General features: G+C 34.3%; 2 protein-coding genes and 1 long non-coding RNA gene across 9 annotated transcripts in view; 1 reads left to right on the forward strand and 2 right to left on the reverse strand.

Annotated features, from left to right (window-relative positions):
- On the reverse strand, window positions 1-17,105 carry LOC114538508. Its single transcript, XM_028559685.1, has 32 exons — window positions 16,976-17,105; window positions 16,685-16,759; window positions 16,279-16,350; window positions 15,987-16,049; window positions 15,718-15,789; window positions 15,261-15,317; window positions 14,734-14,787; window positions 14,597-14,656; window positions 14,131-14,286; window positions 13,777-13,824; window positions 13,115-13,171; window positions 12,588-12,641; window positions 12,452-12,511; window positions 11,987-12,142; window positions 11,633-11,680; window positions 10,569-10,612; window positions 10,358-10,406; window positions 10,028-10,069; window positions 9,405-9,448; window positions 9,169-9,241; window positions 8,859-8,899; window positions 8,519-8,573; window positions 6,743-6,999; window positions 5,535-6,414; window positions 5,035-5,152; window positions 3,993-4,471; window positions 3,821-3,871; window positions 3,055-3,108; window positions 2,870-2,917; window positions 2,591-2,635; window positions 1,301-1,348; window positions 1-1,213 (listed from the first exon to the last, which is right to left on the reverse strand). Exons 1-32 carry the CDS (start codon window positions 17,103-17,105, stop codon window positions 981-983), a joined length of 3,723 nt encoding a protein of 1,240 aa, XP_028415486.1. The 3' UTR covers window positions 1-980.
- The window catches only part of LOC114538483 (N-lysine methyltransferase KMT5A-like), a 6,714-nt gene continuing 4,277 nt past the window's right edge, over window positions 17,054-19,490 (reverse strand). Inside the window, exons 6-7 of the mRNA XM_028559667.1 lie at window positions 19,280-19,476; window positions 17,054-17,722 (exon numbers count right to left, since the gene is read on the reverse strand). Of these exons, the coding sequence (XP_028415468.1) occupies window positions 17,514-17,722; window positions 19,280-19,476 (406 nt within the window). The 3' untranslated portion in view covers window positions 17,054-17,513. The remainder of the gene's footprint in view (window positions 17,723-19,279; window positions 19,477-19,490) is intronic.
- The window catches only part of LOC114538484, a 13,359-nt gene continuing 12,021 nt past the window's right edge, over window positions 18,153-19,490 (forward strand). For 5 of the 7 annotated variants that reach the window (XR_003688750.1, XR_003688751.1, XR_003688748.1 and 2 more), the window contains exons 1-2: window positions 18,153-18,671; window positions 19,358-19,486. This is a non-coding gene — a long non-coding RNA (uncharacterized LOC114538484). The remainder of the gene's footprint in view (window positions 18,672-19,357; window positions 19,487-19,490) is intronic. The other 2 variants (XR_003688749.1, XR_003688747.1) reach the window with 1 other exon arrangement.

The following is a 19,490-nucleotide window of genomic DNA, read 5'->3' on the forward strand; positions in this document are numbered from 1 at the left end:
TTCAATAGTTTTCGTTTTTTTTGGGACACCCTGTAGATATAATAACAAATCACTTATTTAAAGACACTTCGTTAATACAGTGCATGCATGCATGGGTACGTTCTCGGGTCAACAAAACACGATATCTGTAAATAAGTATTAAATAATCGCTCGTGCATGACAAAGAAAAATTATTCAAAATAACCAAGAAGGTTATAATAAAAAGGCAATAGTTGTCGCCAACTTTCAATGATTGATAAAAATCAGGCTTTAGTTTGTTAGACATGTTTGTATGATACTGCATGCTATTTGCAGAGTTCCTTATTTGTCGTGGGGCAAAATAACTGAAAATTATTTCATCGTTCATCATCATCAGGCATAAAAATGGAATCTAATGGTACCCATTTTAGCCGTGCCGTTCCAATAAATCAGGCTTTAGTTTTACTGATGCTTTTTGCTTCAAACTACTATGGTTAATTCACTCATGCATGCTCTTAGTGGATATGAATGAAAATATGCACCTAGTATAGCTTGCATGCTGTATACTATTGATGCATATAGTATGGTTTTGGGGTATAAACGTGACTATTATTTCTGCGATACAGAAAGTTTTCTTATAAAGCGGTTTCTGCACATTTTGCGAACACCACAACCCAATTTGTAAATTGAAGTCTGTATATAGTTACATCGTCACTGTCACTATTGAGTATATAGTTTCAAAAGTCTCTTTGTAAGCAAATATCGAAACTCGTTTAGTTTCAGATCAAAAGATCTTATACATAAGACACCAAAGGCTTCTGCGTGACCCAAAGACCAGCATTCTTTGCAAGACTTTTTTAATTTTCTTGTACGATTATATGGCGACTTTACCTACAAGTTAATTTAGAGCCATTTTTGCTTGATAATTCTCGCAGGGAATGCCAGTGTGGTCATGCAAAAGTGTTTAACGTAATTATATGCATGGAATCTATTACGAGTTAATGAATTAAATATTGCGTAATTCAAAGACGATCACCCATTTTTTGTTCCTGATTTCTAACGAAATCTTTTATATTTTTCCAATTTCGCCTTGCCATGACATCTTGGTGCTCTGCGAGAAACTGCACGCATTCTTTTTTTTTCGGCAATTCCATGTTCTTTATATGCCTGTCGAATGAGCGCATGACTAGCCTACGTTCTGGCGTTGTCCATTTCACCAGCTTTTGTGGCGCTCTGCCTTTCTTAGTTTTTGCAACTAGGATAACAAAAACGGAAATTTAATCAGTAATAAAATCAGTAATAATCATTCCAAAAAATTCCAAAATACTGTCTTGCATCTTACTCGGAGTCTTCGGCGAGGAGACGGTGCTAATTTTATCGTCAGCTCTTTCTATAAAGAAAGATTACGATGCAGATCAACAAGGATCATATGTATTATATAATAGTAATGTAGATTATAATAGTAATGTAGATGTAGATAGAGCTCGAAACTACTATTATTTTTACGAAATGGCTAACAAAAAATTAATGTATGGTATACGGTCGATTTGATCCTTGGACAATGATTGGTATAGAGTTATATGAATGATGAAATCAGAAGTTCGATTTGAAAATTAGCCAAAAAATCTATTAACATATGTACATATTTTGTAATTACAGTCATTTCACAAGTCTAAGGGACCGGTCATAAGGTATGTGTTATAGCGGGAAGGTGGAGGATAAGTTGGGGGGTATGAAACAAACTATTAAACCTTTGGGGGTTCCGAAACAAATTAACTAGTCATTGGGAGGGGTACCAAAAAAAATGAGTGTAACCATCTATATAATTGTATAAACGTGTACGCCTTGAATAGCCTGTAATTAATCATCACCCTTTAATCCAACAACGAAAGTTTGCAATGGAAATAATGTAGTAATTTACGCGCTAGAAGCAGCAATTGCTGAACATTTCCAAACAAAAAAAATTGAAATCTACATTAAAAACTATGTACGTTGTATGTTCGTACAGCTGTGTAACTACAAACGATGATCTGGAAGTCACAACTAACTGGAGAGCAAATAGAGTGTTTTTTTGTTTCAGACCGATATGTCAGTTTAATTAACGTATTCTGCATTATTCGTATCAAGAGTTCGAGTAATGTTAAAAATTCCTTTTTTCAAATTTATTAGCCTTAGCAGTGACATTTAAGTGAATAACTGTCCATTACTGCATGATAATTGACCCTAGATATTTTTTCTTCAAAAATATATAAAGAATGCGAGAATTAAACGAAAAGTTTAGTTAATTAGGGTTTCACCCCAAGCACACAAAAGGTGTCGATTGGCTTATTTTATGGTTTCATTGTTCTATTGTATTGTTCTCTATGAATTATGAATATATGCAAAACTTCTTTCGTTGCTTTTCTTTGCATGCAAACTGCAAATATACGCTATGCTTCGCTACGATTTTTAAGCCGTATTTTAAGGGCCGTTTTCCACACATATTAGTTCTAGCCGAAAGCGACCGTACGGTTGAAGGTTAAAACGGTCTTTTTGACACATCCTATAGTTTTCACGCAGTTGCGCAACCGACAGATCTCATTTGGTTACTATTGTGAGCTGGATTTGTGTTTTGATGAAATTAAAAATATACCTTTCGTCTTTGATGATCCTTGCTTCGATGTTGATGCACAGCTGCCTACATTTAAAAACGTACAGTCAAGACGAGGATGAAAAAATAATTTAAATATAGGTCCTTTTTCCCATACGTCACCGCTGTAACAGTCGGCAATTGTCGGTGACCTATGAGAACCAGTTAGCTTCATATATCTTGTTCTGCTTTAGAACGGATATATGAATACGCAACCCTATATTCCCTAATTATTGTAGCATGCTAGTCATGCAGGTGTATAGATTTCATTTTGTTACTTACTAGGAGTATTGCGCGATGTGATGGAAGAAGTAGGCAGATCAGTGTTTTCTAAAGCAAAATGTTTTTATATCAATACCGGATAAATTATATAACCATAATTACACTTTTAATATTACACTTGTTATATCACTAAGAAGTTATTCCATGCAAATATTTATGTTCAGTTGGGATGTTTATAAAACTACCTTGTGTTTTTGAGGCCAGCTTCGACTTCGTCTTGGATGAACATTCAGTAAAACCTACATTTGAAAGACGCATACAGTTCAGGTCAAGGTTAAGCAGTCAACAGCAAATTGTGGGTGTTTGCAGTTGTCTTTGATATCAGTTGGTTGGATTACTTCAAGGGATGTCCCTTACTGCGATGACTAGTTTAGAAGTTATAATTAAACATTAATTGTGGTAGTTACCCTGCATGGCAATCATTATTTCCACAGTCGATGCCAAAATATTTGCACAGCATGACTAAATATAGGCGGGCTAACTACACCACTAAATGTATTATTTTGATCATTAATTGATAGGCTGATTTTAAAATAAAAATGAAAATAAAGAGCGATGTCAAAAACGGAAGTCATGCATTATTGCATGCAACGGAAGTATATATAAAACTGTTTTCTCTGGCTTAATAAAGATATGCAATAAAAATTATTTACACACTTCCAGCTGCAATAGAAAAGTATACAAAATTTGCCAACTTCGAATGGCTATATTTTCCTTACTTTACAACGTTTCGCAGCCAAACTTAGCAGTATATATAACAATATAATTTTTGTATTCTCTTTCCGAAAATGACAAAATTGATCTATAGATATAAATTGATATGTAAGTCCATTGAAAAATATGCTGCGCTAATAATATAGATTATAATAGCTATTAATTTAGCTATACAAACCTATGAATATTTTAATATTGCTTATACATTAAAAGAAATAATTCATGATTCATCATTACCAAGGTTGTTTGCAGCCTCATCGTCCTCTTCGCACGCGAAATTTTCAAACTCTGTAAAGAAATAAAAAACAAGTGTATAGTCTTGTGCCGTAGTGCGTTTTATTTCGCCATCCTTTTTATTTTGTGACTTTTGATATATGCTGTCTGTTTTACAGAACGCATGGACTGGTACCTTGGATGTTGATGTCTCGTAAATTTCGCCCCTTGAACTTGTGGGCCCTTCCCTCATCGATTGCCAGGAGCAAATTGCCAACCACAGCAATTTCAAGAGTGTTTTGTGGCAGACGATAATACTCCTTATGGATATGGAGATCGTGGCCCATATGCTCGGCAAGCCAACCCATTTCGGTCTCGTTCATGTCGACCAGTTGCGATACCGTTGCAACATACTTGCGCATACTGGTCGACGTTACCAAGCTATCGTTCTCCAAATTTGCATTCTTGCACGCGTTTCTGAGGACGTCATTTCCTCTCAGGCTGTGCAGCGATGAGTTGTTATTCATGGGGAAAACGTATTCGTTTTCCCGCTGCACGCAACCTTTCTCTCGGTAGGAAGGATCGGTCAGCATCAACATTGCATCTGCGACGTCCGGTGTCAAGATGACCGGAACCTTCCTGTTTCGCTTTCCAATGATCTCAACCATGTCAAACCTTAAAATCCAAATAATTGTGAATAAAAAGCTGTACATATATCTCCCTATTTGCCGAAAAGGGTAAAAAAATCCAAACCACTGTTTCCAACAAAAATGTTAGTGTGAGTATAGGGTCGAGGAGTAAAGCTCTTGATAAACAGTTTATTTCACGAAGTCCGTTATATACTTTATGAAAAATTTTCGAATTTCAGAATGTTTATTACCTCATGAAAGTATAGCTGAAATAAGCATCATAAATTTATAGATTAATTTTAGTGTACGCGTCTTCAGATTTTTATTTATAAATCTAATGAATTATGTTTGAATGGCGGTTTGTTGTTTGATAGAAGTTTTCGTCTTCTATTAGAAATTACACTAAAACCTACGCCCTTGCCAATTCCACAGAAATTGAACGTGGCCTTGAACTCCGACTTCTGAGACTATATATAGCAAGGCTGAATGTGAATATAGGAAAAATATGTATGTGAAATGTGGCATGGTATAAAACATTGGCGTTGTTTGAAACGACAAGTATAGGTCAAGAGAATGACGGTGAATAAATGCGAATGAATAATAACATACTTTTCGCAAAGCTGCTTTTCCGAAACCGAGAGTGATTGGAACACCTCTTGGTTTTGATGTTCTCTCCAATTACATCGCGATTGGTACGCCTTCAGTTTCATTCTTGCGGTCTCTCCCCCTGTTTTAATACAAAACGAGACGTTTTTTAACTGTTGAATATGTTGTATGTTCTGGCACTTAGAACCTGCTTTTAAAATTTCTATAAATTGACGAAAATCACGATTTTTTCTTTCGTCGTCCATTGCCATTTTTACTAAAATTTTAAAGTATGATTTTATCTTCTGAAGTGCCTGCATGCCAATAAATTGATTTCACAGTTCATGAACACTAAAATATGATCGTTTTTCGTCTATTAATTGCTAGTAGTTTTGTTTGTTTTTAAGATCACCATAATACAGATGTATTCTCTTAACTTTGCAGCAGTAAAAAATTTACTTGGTGTACCTACAAGCAAACTTATTTATATTGTTATTCACGATGCAAAACTAAAAGAATATTACCTCTTCTCTTGTTGAACATTATTAACCTCGCCAAGCATACTTCCGATAAAACCCGAAAGTTCTCTTTGTTTCGGTCTCTTCTGAGGTTTTCTGTCCCCTTTTTTATGGCCTCCAGGAGGTAGTCACGAAGCTTCATTAGATCACTCGTGAGTGGCAAGACGTCGGGCTTGTTCGTTTTTTTCAGGCCGAGATTGTCATGGGCCGGTGACGTGATTTTTTTCCCCCATTCCGTCTCGTACAACTCCAAAAAGTTGTCGAGCTCCTTTTTCCTTCCCATGTCACAATCTCTAAGTGCTTTCCCCCGCAAGATCTTCGCTGCCGTCATCGTTGCGTATCCACATTTGACGGAGGTGGAGGGACTCTTAAAACTTTTAGAGCCATCCTCATCTACGACATAACCCCCAAGGTTTTTTGCACACTGTAAGAGCATGTCAAAATACAAAGGGGTTATAATCGTAGATAAGGAGGCATCGCTTTTACCAGTTAGCCTTCTCATCTCCACCAAAACCCGTGCCAACAACCGCATCTTTTGTGAGATTGCAATAGCTTTCTCTTTCCCTTTTTGTTCAACCATGTCACTGCCGACGGCGAGGATTGTAGGATCTGCCTGGGCGACCGCGGAAATGTCATCACGAGCCATGATTTTTAATATGCTTTGCAGCTGTTTGCTGCACTCACTGGCTCCGCCTCCAGCTAATAGCAACTTGCCATCAAATTGCATACGCTTGGCCGATGGCTTTACTTTCCCACCGGCCGGCTCATCTGATCGCAAGCATGTTGCAGCATGTCTTGTGAGTTCATGTGCGAGGAAAAACCCATTACATCCTGTGCACGGTAAGTATTGTTTCGGGTCAGTTCCTGCTGCTGGTCTTCGATCAACCTAAAAAGGAAATTTATCGTTCTTCTTCTGTCGAATTGAAATGTTGTTGTAAGAGGTTAAGAGGACAAAGTTGAGTCCCCATAGGCTTGTGTTGCATTCTTCTCCATTTTCTTAGTTAAACTGAAAATCTCTTACCTTTCTTTAGGGCCGTAGCTTAATTGGGGGGGGGGGGTTATATACCGTAGGAACAATAGCATGCATAAAAAATAAATCAGACGGGCATAAGACGAGTATATAAATATACACCCTCCCCCCCATTGATGAAGGTCCCTTATAGCTTAGTAAGCTTACGTCTGCGACGAGCTTAAAATAGACAAAACAATTATACCTTTAGTTCACCTTCCCGTTTTTCGATGACTTTAATATTATGATTAAAGTTCCCCATCTTCCTCAGCTTAGCGAAGAGGTCTTTTCTGCGTTTGTCGGAGGGGGGGAACTTTAGCGCAGCAGCGACTTCTTCCTCATCTTTGTGTTTCTGCTCCAAATGTCTTGCCAACTTGGAAAATTCTTTGGAGCAGAAGAAGCAGCAATTTTTTTTATCGTATGCTCTTTTCCCCGCTGCTGCCATTATAGGCTGTACATAAACTGCAAAAAACACAAAACCAATTTAAAAATACATCACATGCCTTATTTGAAAATAAAGCACTCATAACATAAGCAAAGCTCGTCGATGCCATTGCAATGGAAAGCCTTATAGGTTGTGAAAATAGAGTTAATGTGATAAATAATATTTTATGCAAACTAGCTAGTGTATATAACAGTGGGCATTTGCTAGATATTTTATAGCAAAATTAATGTTATAACTCTCCATGTAAGATATTCTTGGGGTTGCATCTTGTATTGTAGAAGTAAAAATTAGTTGTAACTCGCTCCATGCATGCATGTGAAAAGAGTATTTGTTTCGTAATGAAAACCGAAAGGGATCTTTCCATATAAGTTTTTGATTCAAAACAGTTTGCGACAGTTCATTCATTAAACTACACTTTTGGCACGCATCTTAACTATTCGGTGAATGAACAGCATTAAAAACGGTAGCTAATAGGCCCTGTCGATAATTACGTCACAACATTATACAAGGAATTAAAAAAGACAGGGAATTTACAAGGAAAACTGATCTTATGCAAGGAAATTACAAGGATATTTGCAAAATAGTAAAAAATGTATAAACCATAAGTTGGTTCCCTAATATGAGCTGTTTCAAGAACAAAAACACGATTTGTCTACACCCACATAGCAATATAAGGTCAATAAATATCAAATATGCACAATTTTGCCCAACTCTAACTTAGCGGGACTGATTAATACAGCTTGCACCGGGGTTATAGTTCAGGGGCCGGTTGTACGAAAGCCGGATATCCAGCCCGCTTCGTACAACCGCCCCCAGTGTTTTATGGGACAGTTTTACAGTTTCACAACTCACTTCGCTGGCGATTACAATTAACAAACAATGTTTTCATTTATCGTTGGAGGTATTAGCATATATATAGCATCATATAAACGTTTTATGTTATTATTGTTAATTGTTATATGTATAATACATATGCCCGCAAAATAAATGTCGATAGTATCGGTCAGTATCTGAAAGGAATTTCTCTCAAAAAAAACGAATTTAAGGCTCCAAGAAAGGGATTTTTAAAATTTGGTGTGGAAACACTGCATAATTATGCGGCTTGTCTGCTGAAGGCATTCAAGGCAAGTGTGCACGGTGAGTCGGTGACACTGTTGTTATAATCTGCAAGGATGGCGATGCTTTGCAAGGTTTATTTAAACAAAACTCAAAAAAGACGTGAGGTAGATTTTGCAAACGATATATATATATATATATATATATATATATATATATATATATATATATATATATATATATATATATATATATATATATATATATATATATATATATAGACTAATAAGAGTACACCTACGTTTTTTACTAAATTTTATATAGAAATCATTATCAGAAAAGTCTCAGACAAGGAATTATTTTGCTTAGAAATTTTAGCCCACTTGATATATTAAGCAAAATTTAAGCAGCTTGATCTTGAATATCGATCAGTAATGAATAAGGATGAATGTGTAATATGTGATGTAAAAAAAGACTTGCCTTTTGACCCGTTTTCATTATTTGAAGCATCGGTTTTTGAGGTCCAAATTTTGAACTGAAATTACATATTATAATTTTATTATTGTTTTGTCATATTTTTTCGCAAATTACAGCAATTATACCAACTTGCAAATCACTGTGCGGCTAAATTACAACAATGACTGCTGCTATAATCTGGTTGTTAATTTGAACATTGAATATCAAGCCAACCCATGCTAGTTGGCATCTGGCATGCCGCATGCATGTCCAATCAGCACAAAATAACACTTGATCCATCCCTGCAGACATACATCAATATTCCCTCAGACCTCATTGTAATAAGAATTTATGAATTACTTACAGGTTGTTTTCTTTCTCTCTTTTGCTTCTTTAGGTTGTTATCTGCATATTTAAAAATATATACAAATCATAGGTCAGGATTAATTCACATCACATTTTCCTTTATAAAAGGCTCATGCAAATATGGTAAGTAATTTAAAGATAATTTTTCAGACGGGAAAGTGCCTTTTAACCCCTTATACGAATGAAATAAATTAATTAGTTGTCACAGTAAAATTTAAAGCAAGAAAGAAACACCACTATAAGAAACTCTTAGATAACCATGCATACAAACTATGTTTCTTTTGATTAGTATATCTATGGTTTCTCACCAGGATGTTCTTCAATTTCTTTCATCGAATCGGCATCGCAGACACTGGAGTCTTTTGGTATGTTCTTATTTTCCTGTAAACAATGAATGATGTATAGCTACATAAATCTTCAAGCTAGGAAGTACAGTAACTGAGCAGATATTAATTGGCCTGGTATTTGACTTTTGCATAATGCAACTGGCATATCATGAAGCGCACACAATCAATAACCAAGTATGATCTACTTCTTTGCTTACCTTCAGACGTTTTCTGGCTTTAATTGGTGGACGGTTGTGTGTATCTATTTAAAATATATAACATTTGTTAGTATTTGTACTGTACCTTCATTCAGATTGGCGTAAGTTGTTGCATTTCCCTGCTAGTTGTTTGTGTCATTTACTTATGTTGATATTGCTGATACATACCTGGCAAAGTTAATAAATTAAATTAAATTAATATATATACTTGGCAAAACTATTGCAGTGAAATCAATATTTCACTTTATTTCAAAAACATATTCAAGTAGGAACTCTCTCAATAGCCATATTTTCGAATATATGTAATATATAATGCAATGCTGTTATAAAATCTGGTAACAAATTTTGTGTGAGTATTATATATGAGTATATTCATATATTATATATTACTTTAAGTGTTATTCTTTCAGGAATAATCAGGAGATACTTTAATAAGAGAGTATAATGAATGTAATATATGCAGAATATATACGTTTTATAACATATAGGAAATATATACGTTTCTGATCCCAATATATTATTGAATTATTCAATATAGAGATATTTTACTCAAAATTTAGGAAAAATAATAATATTTTTATTCATGAAATGTCATCAGTTTATTTAGAATTGTTGAAGTTTACCTTGAAATTCATACTCGTCTTTGTATGTGGCAGGATCTTTATCTATATAATAGGAAAATTGCATTGCAAAGTATTACACGGCAGTGCTAAGGTATGGAATTCATTTTCTAATTTGTCGGTATCTATTATATATATATATTATATATATTATATATATATATTATATATATATATATATATATATACACAGTACTTAGGAGTTGTTAAAAAGAGCTTGGACAAAAAGATATTCCTGGGCCCTAATGTATGCATATTTTCAAGCTGAGATTTAATCCTCGTGTTTCTATGTCTATACTGCGTTCAGTCTGCACTGTTCAGTCCATTCTATACCTTCATTTTCGCTCTCCGAGCTTGGCAAGTAGTCTTCGTCACTTTCTTCCTGCGTAAGAAAAATAATTGATAAATTGTAATTTGTAATGGAAAATGTTTACTACAACGTTGCCTAGACAGCCCAATAAAGTGCTTGGCAATACATATACATTTGGTGTGGAACTATCTTTGGCATAGTGGCCCTAAAAATAAAATTTTATGGTATAGTTACCTTATGTCTAGAACCTCTCTTGTGCGCTGTTTTATGTGGGTTATCTAAATTCAAAAGAAGATTAAAAAATTATGTGCACATCGGCCTCGCATTTTCCCTACATTATCAACATTAATATTGTTTCAGCTTTTTTTTTGGATTTTGTAGACGGTCTGGGTTATTGGGACTATTACAGCAGCAATGGTATGTAACCTATTAATCCGATCTTAACCTATTAACCGATCTTATTGGTGATAATGTTCAGATCGAAAGTATGATCAATGATAAAGTTCACTTCGAAACCATGACAGATGTGTAGCTGTATGTTTTTCAGTTTAAAATATGGCAACCAATACAAAAATGTGTGAATTTTAATCTAGACATGTTAATCTTGCGGACCATGCATCTTCTTTGTGATCTGCTAATATCTCATTCTTATAGTTAGTTTAAATTAAATGGCCTAAATCTTGAACGTGATGTGACGTAAAGACAACTTCTAGTATTAGAATTTTTTATCTAGTGTCATAGTCTTTGATTTTTATCTAGTGACATAGTCTTTGATTCGAGTCTGTTCCCCACATCGTATATATATATATATATATATATATATATATATATATATATATTAATATATATATATATATATATATATATATATTTATATACACCCATTCGCAAAAACGTTGGCCGCCGATAGATAGATAGATAGATACTGGAAGTCTAATTAGAATTGCATATGATTACATTTGCATGGGATTTCAATCATATTACACAACATATGCAATTCTAATTAGATTTCGAGTATCTATCTATCTATCTATCTGCGGCCAACGTTTTTGCAAACGGGTGTATATATATATATATATATATATATATATATATATATATATATTTATATATATATATATATATATATATATATATATATATATATATATGTATTATGTCAATTGCTGATCTTTGGCGTTTGCTGGGGTTTTTTATTAACACAATCTATGAAGAGTATGAATGTTCTTTTCAGGTGTGTGTGCATGTCTGGTTAGCTTTGCATTTACAACAGATATTAAAATATTTATATCACTAACCAGATGTATCTGTCGACTCCGTTTCAGCGTATTTCGTTTGTTTTTTTCCTGTAACAGAAGGTCAGAGAACTTAAATATTTTAATTTTGATTCTTGGCGATGTAGCAATTGCAATGCTAAACAATGTGCAAAACACACTCTATATCATTGTCACTTATGGATTATGCCCTTTCTTTCTACGTCAATTTGTTAGTAAGGTTTTTTTTGCCAATGCATGAATTTCCGCTGATTCGCATTTTTGCCGTCTGTTGATTTTTTTGTAAGATTTAATATTTAGATTTGCATTGTCAACTTTCTAAAAATTAAAATGAGTATAAAACACGATGAATAATAACATTAATATCTAATCATCTACCTCTATCTAGACACTTGTAACATGTCACAGCTTGTCCATAACCTTCGTCACCGATCCCCTCACCACAGAATACGTGGACAGAACGATGACATACGATACATATGTGGGAACCGGACACTGTGCCAAAGCAGACATGGCAGTTTCCATCTGTTATATCTAAGGTAATTAATTTGTAGTGAGTTTCATATATATTTATCACTAATAACATATAGCAGATGACAAAAATCACCAATTACATGTCCTAACAGCGAAAAGTTCAAAGATTTTCAGCCTAAAACTTTCCAGCCGGTATTAATTGACAGGCTATTTTAGTCTGTTTTATCGTCCGCTAATGCAGAAATTTTAAAGATCACTAAAAAAAATATAGAACCTATATATGTATTTGAACCAATATAGAACCTATGTATAACCTGAACTTCGATTTTCTTTCCAACCGATAACTCCTGCCTAAACCTTATTTCTTACCTGCTGCTGATTGGTCGGCATGGCCATGCGTAAGCGGCACACCAATGCAGTGTCTTCGTTCTATAAAATGAATATAGTTGAAAGTATTTTAATCATTGCAAAAACACCACGAAGGATATTTAAATTCAAGGTTTACCTGTCATTATCACATCCTCGCCAATATGAGTGCCCAATTGTTCGTTATTGTTATCTATAACAACCGTATTAATTCGATTAACAAAACATGGTATCTTAGATGTGCTGTTGTATACATATACTAGTAATCGGTTGTTTCGCAAATTGTGTGGGCTCTTATTGTCCAATTTTAGGTGGGTATATTCTAGAGAACTGCAAAAACGGTAGTGCTGGACTATGGGGTGATCATGGAATATAATTATATTTCGTTATTTTCAGCGGAATTGATAAGAATATAACCAGGTCAATGGATATTGTTTTATAAATTTGGCATCGTAATGGCATGGTGAGCCTTCTCCGATTGTTTGTTATCTTGAATTCGGGTTTTTAAATGCATAGTGTCTTATAAATTCGGTATCTGAATTATTATAATAGCATTGTGTTTTGCTAACAGAATGGAACGTCCTTGTATACTATTCATCTGCATTTTACCAAACCAATTCTAGGTACAGGTAAAAAATCATATACTGCTTGAATTCACAGCGTTACCTGTCATCAACACATCCTCGGTTAAATTGGCGCCCAATTGTCCGCTATTTTCATCTGCTGAATTGATCAAAATACATTGTTTAATAACTTCGGAAGGATAGCGCTATCCACCGGATAATGGTTTTTTTTTAATCTAGACATGTTAATCTTGCGGACCATCTTCTTTGTGATCTGCTAATATCTCATTCTTATAGTTAGTTTAAATTAAATGGCCTAAATCTTGAACGTGATGTGACGTAAAGACAACTTCTAGTATTAGAATTTTTTATCTAGTGACATAGTCTTTGATTTCGTTACCCACTCGAGTCTATCAATTATTTGTCACCGGTGGTGACATTGGAAAAAGTACCGTATATCAGTTCCCCACATCGTATATATATATATAATATCTTATATATATATATATATATATATATATATATATATATATAATATATATAATATATAATATATATTATATAATATATAATATATATATAATATATGTATATATATATATATATATAATATATGTATTATTATGTTAATTGCTGATCTTTGGCGTTTGCTGGGGTTTTTTATTAACACAATCTATGAAGAGTATGAATGTTCTTTTCAGGTGTGTGTGCATGTCTGGTTAGCTTTGCATTTACAACAGATATTAAAATATTTATATCACTAACCAGATGTATCTGTCGACTCCGTTTCAGCGTATTTCGTTTGTTTTTTTCCTGTAACAGAAGGTCAGAGAACTTAAATATTTTAATTTTGATTCTTGGCGATGTAGCAATTGCAATGCTGAACAATGTGCAAAACACACTCTATATCATTGTCACTTATGGATTATGCCCTTTCTTTCTACGTCAATTTGTTAGTAAGGTTTTTTTTGCCAATGCATGAATTTCCGCTGATTCGCATTTTTGCCGTCTGTTGATTTTTTTGTAAGATTTAATATTTAGATTTGCATTGTCAACTTTCTAAAAATTAAAATGAGTATAAAACACGATGAATAATAACATTAATATCTAATCATCTACCTCTATCTAGACACTTGTAACATGTCACAGCTTGTCCATAACCTTCGTCACCGATCCCCTCACCACAGAATACGTGGACAGAACGATGACATACGATACATATGTGGGAACCGGACACTGTGCCAAAGCAGACATGGCAGTTTCCATCTGTTATATCTAAGGTAATTAATTTGTAGTGAGTTTCATATATATTTATCACTAATAACATATAGCAGATGACAAAAATCACCAATTACATGTCCTAACAGCGAAAGGTTCAAAGATTTTCAGCCTAAAACTTTCCAGCCGGTATTAATTGACAGGCTATTTTAGTCTGTTTTATCGTCCGCTAATGCAGAAATTTTAAAGATCACTAAAAAAAAATATAGAACCTATATATGTATTTGAACCAATATAGAACCTATGTATAACCTGAACTTCGATTTTCTTTCCAACCGATAACTCCTGCCTAAACCTTATTTCTTACCTGCTGCTGATTGGTCGGCATGGCCATGCGTAAGCGGCACACCAATGCAGTGTCTTCGTTCTATAAAATGAATATAGTTGAAAGTATTTTAATCATTGCAAAACACACCACGAAGGATATTTAAATTCAAGGTTTACCTGTCATTATCACATCCTCGCCAATATGAGTGCCCAATTGTTCGTTATTGTTATCTATAACAACCGTATTAATTCGATTAACAAAACATGGTATCTTAGATGTGCTGTTGTATACATATACTAGTAATCGGTTGTTTCGCAAATTGTGTGGGCTCTTATTGTCCAATTTTAGGTGGGTATATTCTAGAGAACTGCAAAAACGGTAGTGCTGGACTATGGGGTGATCATGGAATATAATTATATTTCGTTATTTTCAGCGGAATTGATAAGAATATAACCAGGTCAATGGATATTGTTTTATAAATTTGGCATCGTAATGGCATGGTGAGCCTTCTCCGATTGTTTGTTATCTTGAATTCGGGTTTTTAAATGCATAGTGTCTTATAAATTCGGTATCTGAATTATTATAATAGCATTGTGTTTTGCTAACAGAATGGAACGTCCTTGTATACTATTCATCTGCATTTTACCAAACCAATTCTAGGTACAGGTAAAAAATCATATACTGCTTGAATTCACAGCGTTACCTGCCATCAACACATCCTCGGTTAAATTGGCGCCCAATTGTCCGTTATTTTCATCTGCTGAATTGATCAAAATACATTGTTTAATAACTTCGGAAGGATAGCGCTATCCACCGGATAATGGGTTTTCTATCGCTCTAAAATTGCATGCCCGAAAGTCTCGCAATATCCCGCGACCATTTAGTATGCCTCAAGTTTCTACATAATGTCTTATAAATTCGATATCTGAATAACATGATGTTTTACTAACAGAATGTAATGGAGCTAGTGATCGATATTTCACTAAGTTTGCAATGCCATCTTGCAATTTTAAATCCGGATTCTAAGGCAATACAAACAAAAATTATAGTCTAATTTGATTGTTAGATATTGATAGTCTAATTAAATTATTGTCTAATTTTAGATTTGAAATGTATTCAAAAGCACTCCAAGAGTCATAGTACTGAAATTCACATCTTACTTGTCATTACCACATCTTGATGATCATGGAGTTTCGCGCGAAGAGAGGTACCCGATTGTGCGTTGTTTTCGTCTACAGAATCGATCAAGGTATAATCAAGTTTCTACATAATGTGTTATAAATTCGATATCTGAATAATATGATGTTTTACTAACGGAGTGGATTGGAGTGATCGATATTTTACTAATTTTGCAACGCTGTTTTGCAATCTTAAATCCGGATTCTAAGGCAATACAAACAAAAATGATAGTTGGAATTCACAACGTTACCTCTCATTACCACATCCTGACAATCATCGATTAAAACAGCACCCAATTGTTCGTTATTTTCATCTGCAGAATTTAGATTATTCCATAATGTTTTATAAATTTGTTATCTGAATAGCTTGGTGTTCTGATGGAACTGCTGTATACATTCTACTCAAAGCAACAGGACAGGTAACTTGGAATTTTAGTATTTATTAGTAATTCTTTTTTGTGATCATTCTAAGTCGTGGTTCCTTTTTAGTTTGTAATATTGTAAATTGCTCCAAGAATGATGGCACTGAAATTCACACTTTACCTGTCAATAAGGAATCTTGACATCGATGGATTGTTGCAGTAGGATCATTGCCTGATTGCTCGTTAATTTCCTCTGCAGAATTGACAAAGATATAATCATGTTACCGCGTAATGTTTTTGCATTTGAGTCATCCTATACAGACAGTGTGATGGAAAGTAAACATAAAATATTACTGGGTGTAACATTTGTGATTAATTATTATTCGTTATAGAGCTATTACTTTATGCCTTTCGTTGTCTTTTTTATTGCGTGGTCATTTTATTTGTTCTCAGTTCTATATTCTACTAAGCGTAGATACTGAATTCCAATGACATCAGATCGCACATGCACCCAGAATTCCTTAAGATAATTCTGAAACGTAGCTAAGTCACCATATCTTCTGACAAACGAGTTTAAGAATAAATACCTGACATCTTCACATCTTCATGATGGAGGCCAATAGCAGCACCGACCAGAGCGTGTTTTTGGCAATCTTTTCTGTCTACATATAAAGTCCAGCCAAATAACAAGTCATACATATAGCCACTTTAAAACTTAGCTAATATCTTGTGTTACATGGTGTTATAACTACATGGAGAGATGACAAAGGTTCATACATGTGTAATCATTGCACCTGTCTGCCTGGCTGTATATATTTGGTTCATGATTTAAAAACGTATAGTTCCGTATCCTTGTCTATATACATGACCATGTTTACCTGCTTTCAAACCCGATGAGTTACGTCCCTCGCCATTAGTTTTCAGAGTAATTCCTAAATGTAAAAGAATAGAATGAAAGTTGGTATATGACGAACAAAAAGGACAAAAAATCAAATAACATGTCTTCATATATTTAGGTCATGCAACGCTATAACTATTAAGTTGATGATTCTTGAATACTATAGATGTTTAAACTTTAAAAGAGCTTAAATCTGCCTGATCATCTTTGGCATTATGGCAGAAGCAATGAAATAGTGACACTGGCATTGTGGCAGAAACAGTAACTGATTACGAAAACTTCATAAAACTAGTTTCTTGAGAGTCGTTCACCCTGACAAAAATGTTTGAGTAAAATTTTTCACCTATTTGTGCGCGAATTTGAACTTGTTATCTATTTAGAAATTGATTTGAAAGAGAATTCTAAATTTCTACACTCAACCTATGCACCTCGGCTGTTCGGCACAACTTACAAGCTCAAATGATTCGCATATAAGTTCTGCAAATGCATGGCAACTGGGATTTTTTGCTATGACTATGTCATAGGCGAAAGAATATTACGTTGATACATGCAAACATGAAAACAGTGCAATGATATTCTTCTCCATGACCATGCATCTCCCAATTTCGCGTTTCAAATTCATCAATTATGCAATCGCGGTGGCATGCAGTGTTACTTTGTGGTATACCTTCATTTATTTTTTTCATTACTTCACCGAAGTAATTTCTCGGTTTCCTCTTGCAAAGTTCTTAAATGAAAAGTTATTAATCTTTGCACTGTCACGTTTTTTGTACGTACAGCGATTGGATAGATTCATGGGGTTGGATTCTTTAGGTGTAAGATTAATTATATAACAAAGGTCAAAGGGTTTAAGCTTTTTACGTTTGTGTAGACCCAAACAGAGAGCGCGACAGCGAAAAACCACCACCCTTAAGGCCGACACAGACCGGACGCGAATTGGCAACGCGGCGCGAATTTTCAACGTTTTTAATTTTTCAAAATCAAATAAATTTTAAACTATCATAATATTCTTGTAGATTACATAACAACAAAACATTTTGACTGCTCTAGCGTCCATAGTTTCCAAATTTTACTTCCAGAATTTAATTCATATGCTTCTGAAAACTCAAAATTCGCGTCGCGTTGCCGCATCGCGTCCGGTCTGTGTCGACCTTTAGGGTATTCTTTCCATGCGAACTTTTTACAATAATAAGTCCTAAAGGCCTATCTACACGATGCGACCAATCAATGATATGACAAGGAAATTACGGGAAATTAAAAAATAAAATGGTAAAATATAGATAAGATACAGAACAAGAAAAAAAGTAAAGAAAAATTAAATTCTACGTTTTGAAAAGATATATTTCAGTTTTTAAATGGAAGCACAGTACAGACTGAAACGTAGCAATCCAGACGTTACAATCAGAATAATTAGTTACAGCCAGTGTTACAGCTGTGCTTGCAGTATTGCCCACGTGCACCGGATAGTCCGGATATAATCAATCGCATTTGCTGGTTTTTTGAAGAAGATGCTAAAATTATAATCTTGATGTGTAATCAGTAAATGACCTTTGTTACGTCTCTTTACAACATTATTATTTTGCCATCTGGTTTTACTTTTTTCAAGTTTTGAGCGGAGCTGATGAAAGTTTATGTAATTTTTCGTTGGATATATAAAAATTTTGAAAAAAGATAAGGTAAATATTCTAAATTTCGGATAACCATGTGCAGGCATTCGCGAAGAAATTACTCTAGACCATAGATTATGATCAGTTATATTTGCCATACTTTTCTTTTATTATGATGAAGATTTGAAATTAAACGAATTCCTATAAACATCGGTAGTGTGGCAAGCTACGTTTAATCCTTTGGAAAATATGTAGTCAGACTAATAAATGCTACAGCCTATTTGAGCAAAATGGCAGTTCAGCAAAAATGATTGTTATTGTACTAAATGGCAGTTCAAATTTGTTGTTGTACTAATTTAAAATGACAGTTGAGCGAAAATGATTTCCTTTTAGCTTACAATTCCAAAATAACAAGTGCACAATGTTTTTGGGTTTGCTTGGGTGAGTCCAAGACTCCAAGTGAAAGCATTACACTATTGGCACTTTGAATGTACATAACAAGGTTAATTTTTTACTTTTGCATTGGCCATGGACATGGTTCAAACAGGTGGGCCGCCACCTGATTATACAAGGACCATTGTTTGGTGTGTCCCAATTGCATTGTTTGTTGCAAATCAATATTATAGTCAGCTTGGTACTGTCTCATTCCTTGCAAGCTGTAAAAGTAGTTAAATTACCTTTTATTCTTCGCCATGGCAAGTTCTTTACCCCATAATCATAGCGTAACTCTTCGTGCTTCAAAATTTTCTTTTTAGCAAAGAGGGCTAAGTGAGGACGGCTGTCTACAATAACCTTCTTGATAAGGCAATTGGCCAGTTTCATCTCACTATCGTTGACCATTCTGCCAAGACCCGTGGAGAATGTTGCATCAACACTTTATAAAGGTAA

The sequence above is a fragment of the Dendronephthya gigantea genome, unplaced genomic scaffold (assembly GCF_004324835.1).
Source record: "Dendronephthya gigantea isolate DGI-Jeju-01 unplaced genomic scaffold, DenGig_1.0 000186F, whole genome shotgun sequence".
Classification (NCBI taxonomy): domain Eukaryota; kingdom Metazoa; phylum Cnidaria; class Anthozoa; order Malacalcyonacea; family Nephtheidae; genus Dendronephthya; species Dendronephthya gigantea.

What these genes read in the sequence shown, in the direction of transcription:
- LOC114538508 (XM_028559685.1), bottom strand. Translation starts at nt 17,105, where the DNA reads ATGAAGACATGTTATTTGATTTTTTGTCCTTTTTGTTCGTCATATACC. An exon ending in CGAGGATGTGTTGATGGCAG is followed by an intron (nt 14,788 to 15,260) that starts GTAACGCTGTGA and finishes CGGTTGTTATAG; the next exon opens with ATAACAATAACGAACAATTG. An exon ending in TGAGGCTGCAAACAACCTTG is followed by an intron (nt 3,109 to 3,820) that starts GTAATGATGAAT and finishes TTTCAAATGTAG; the next exon opens with GTTTTACTGAATGTTCATCC.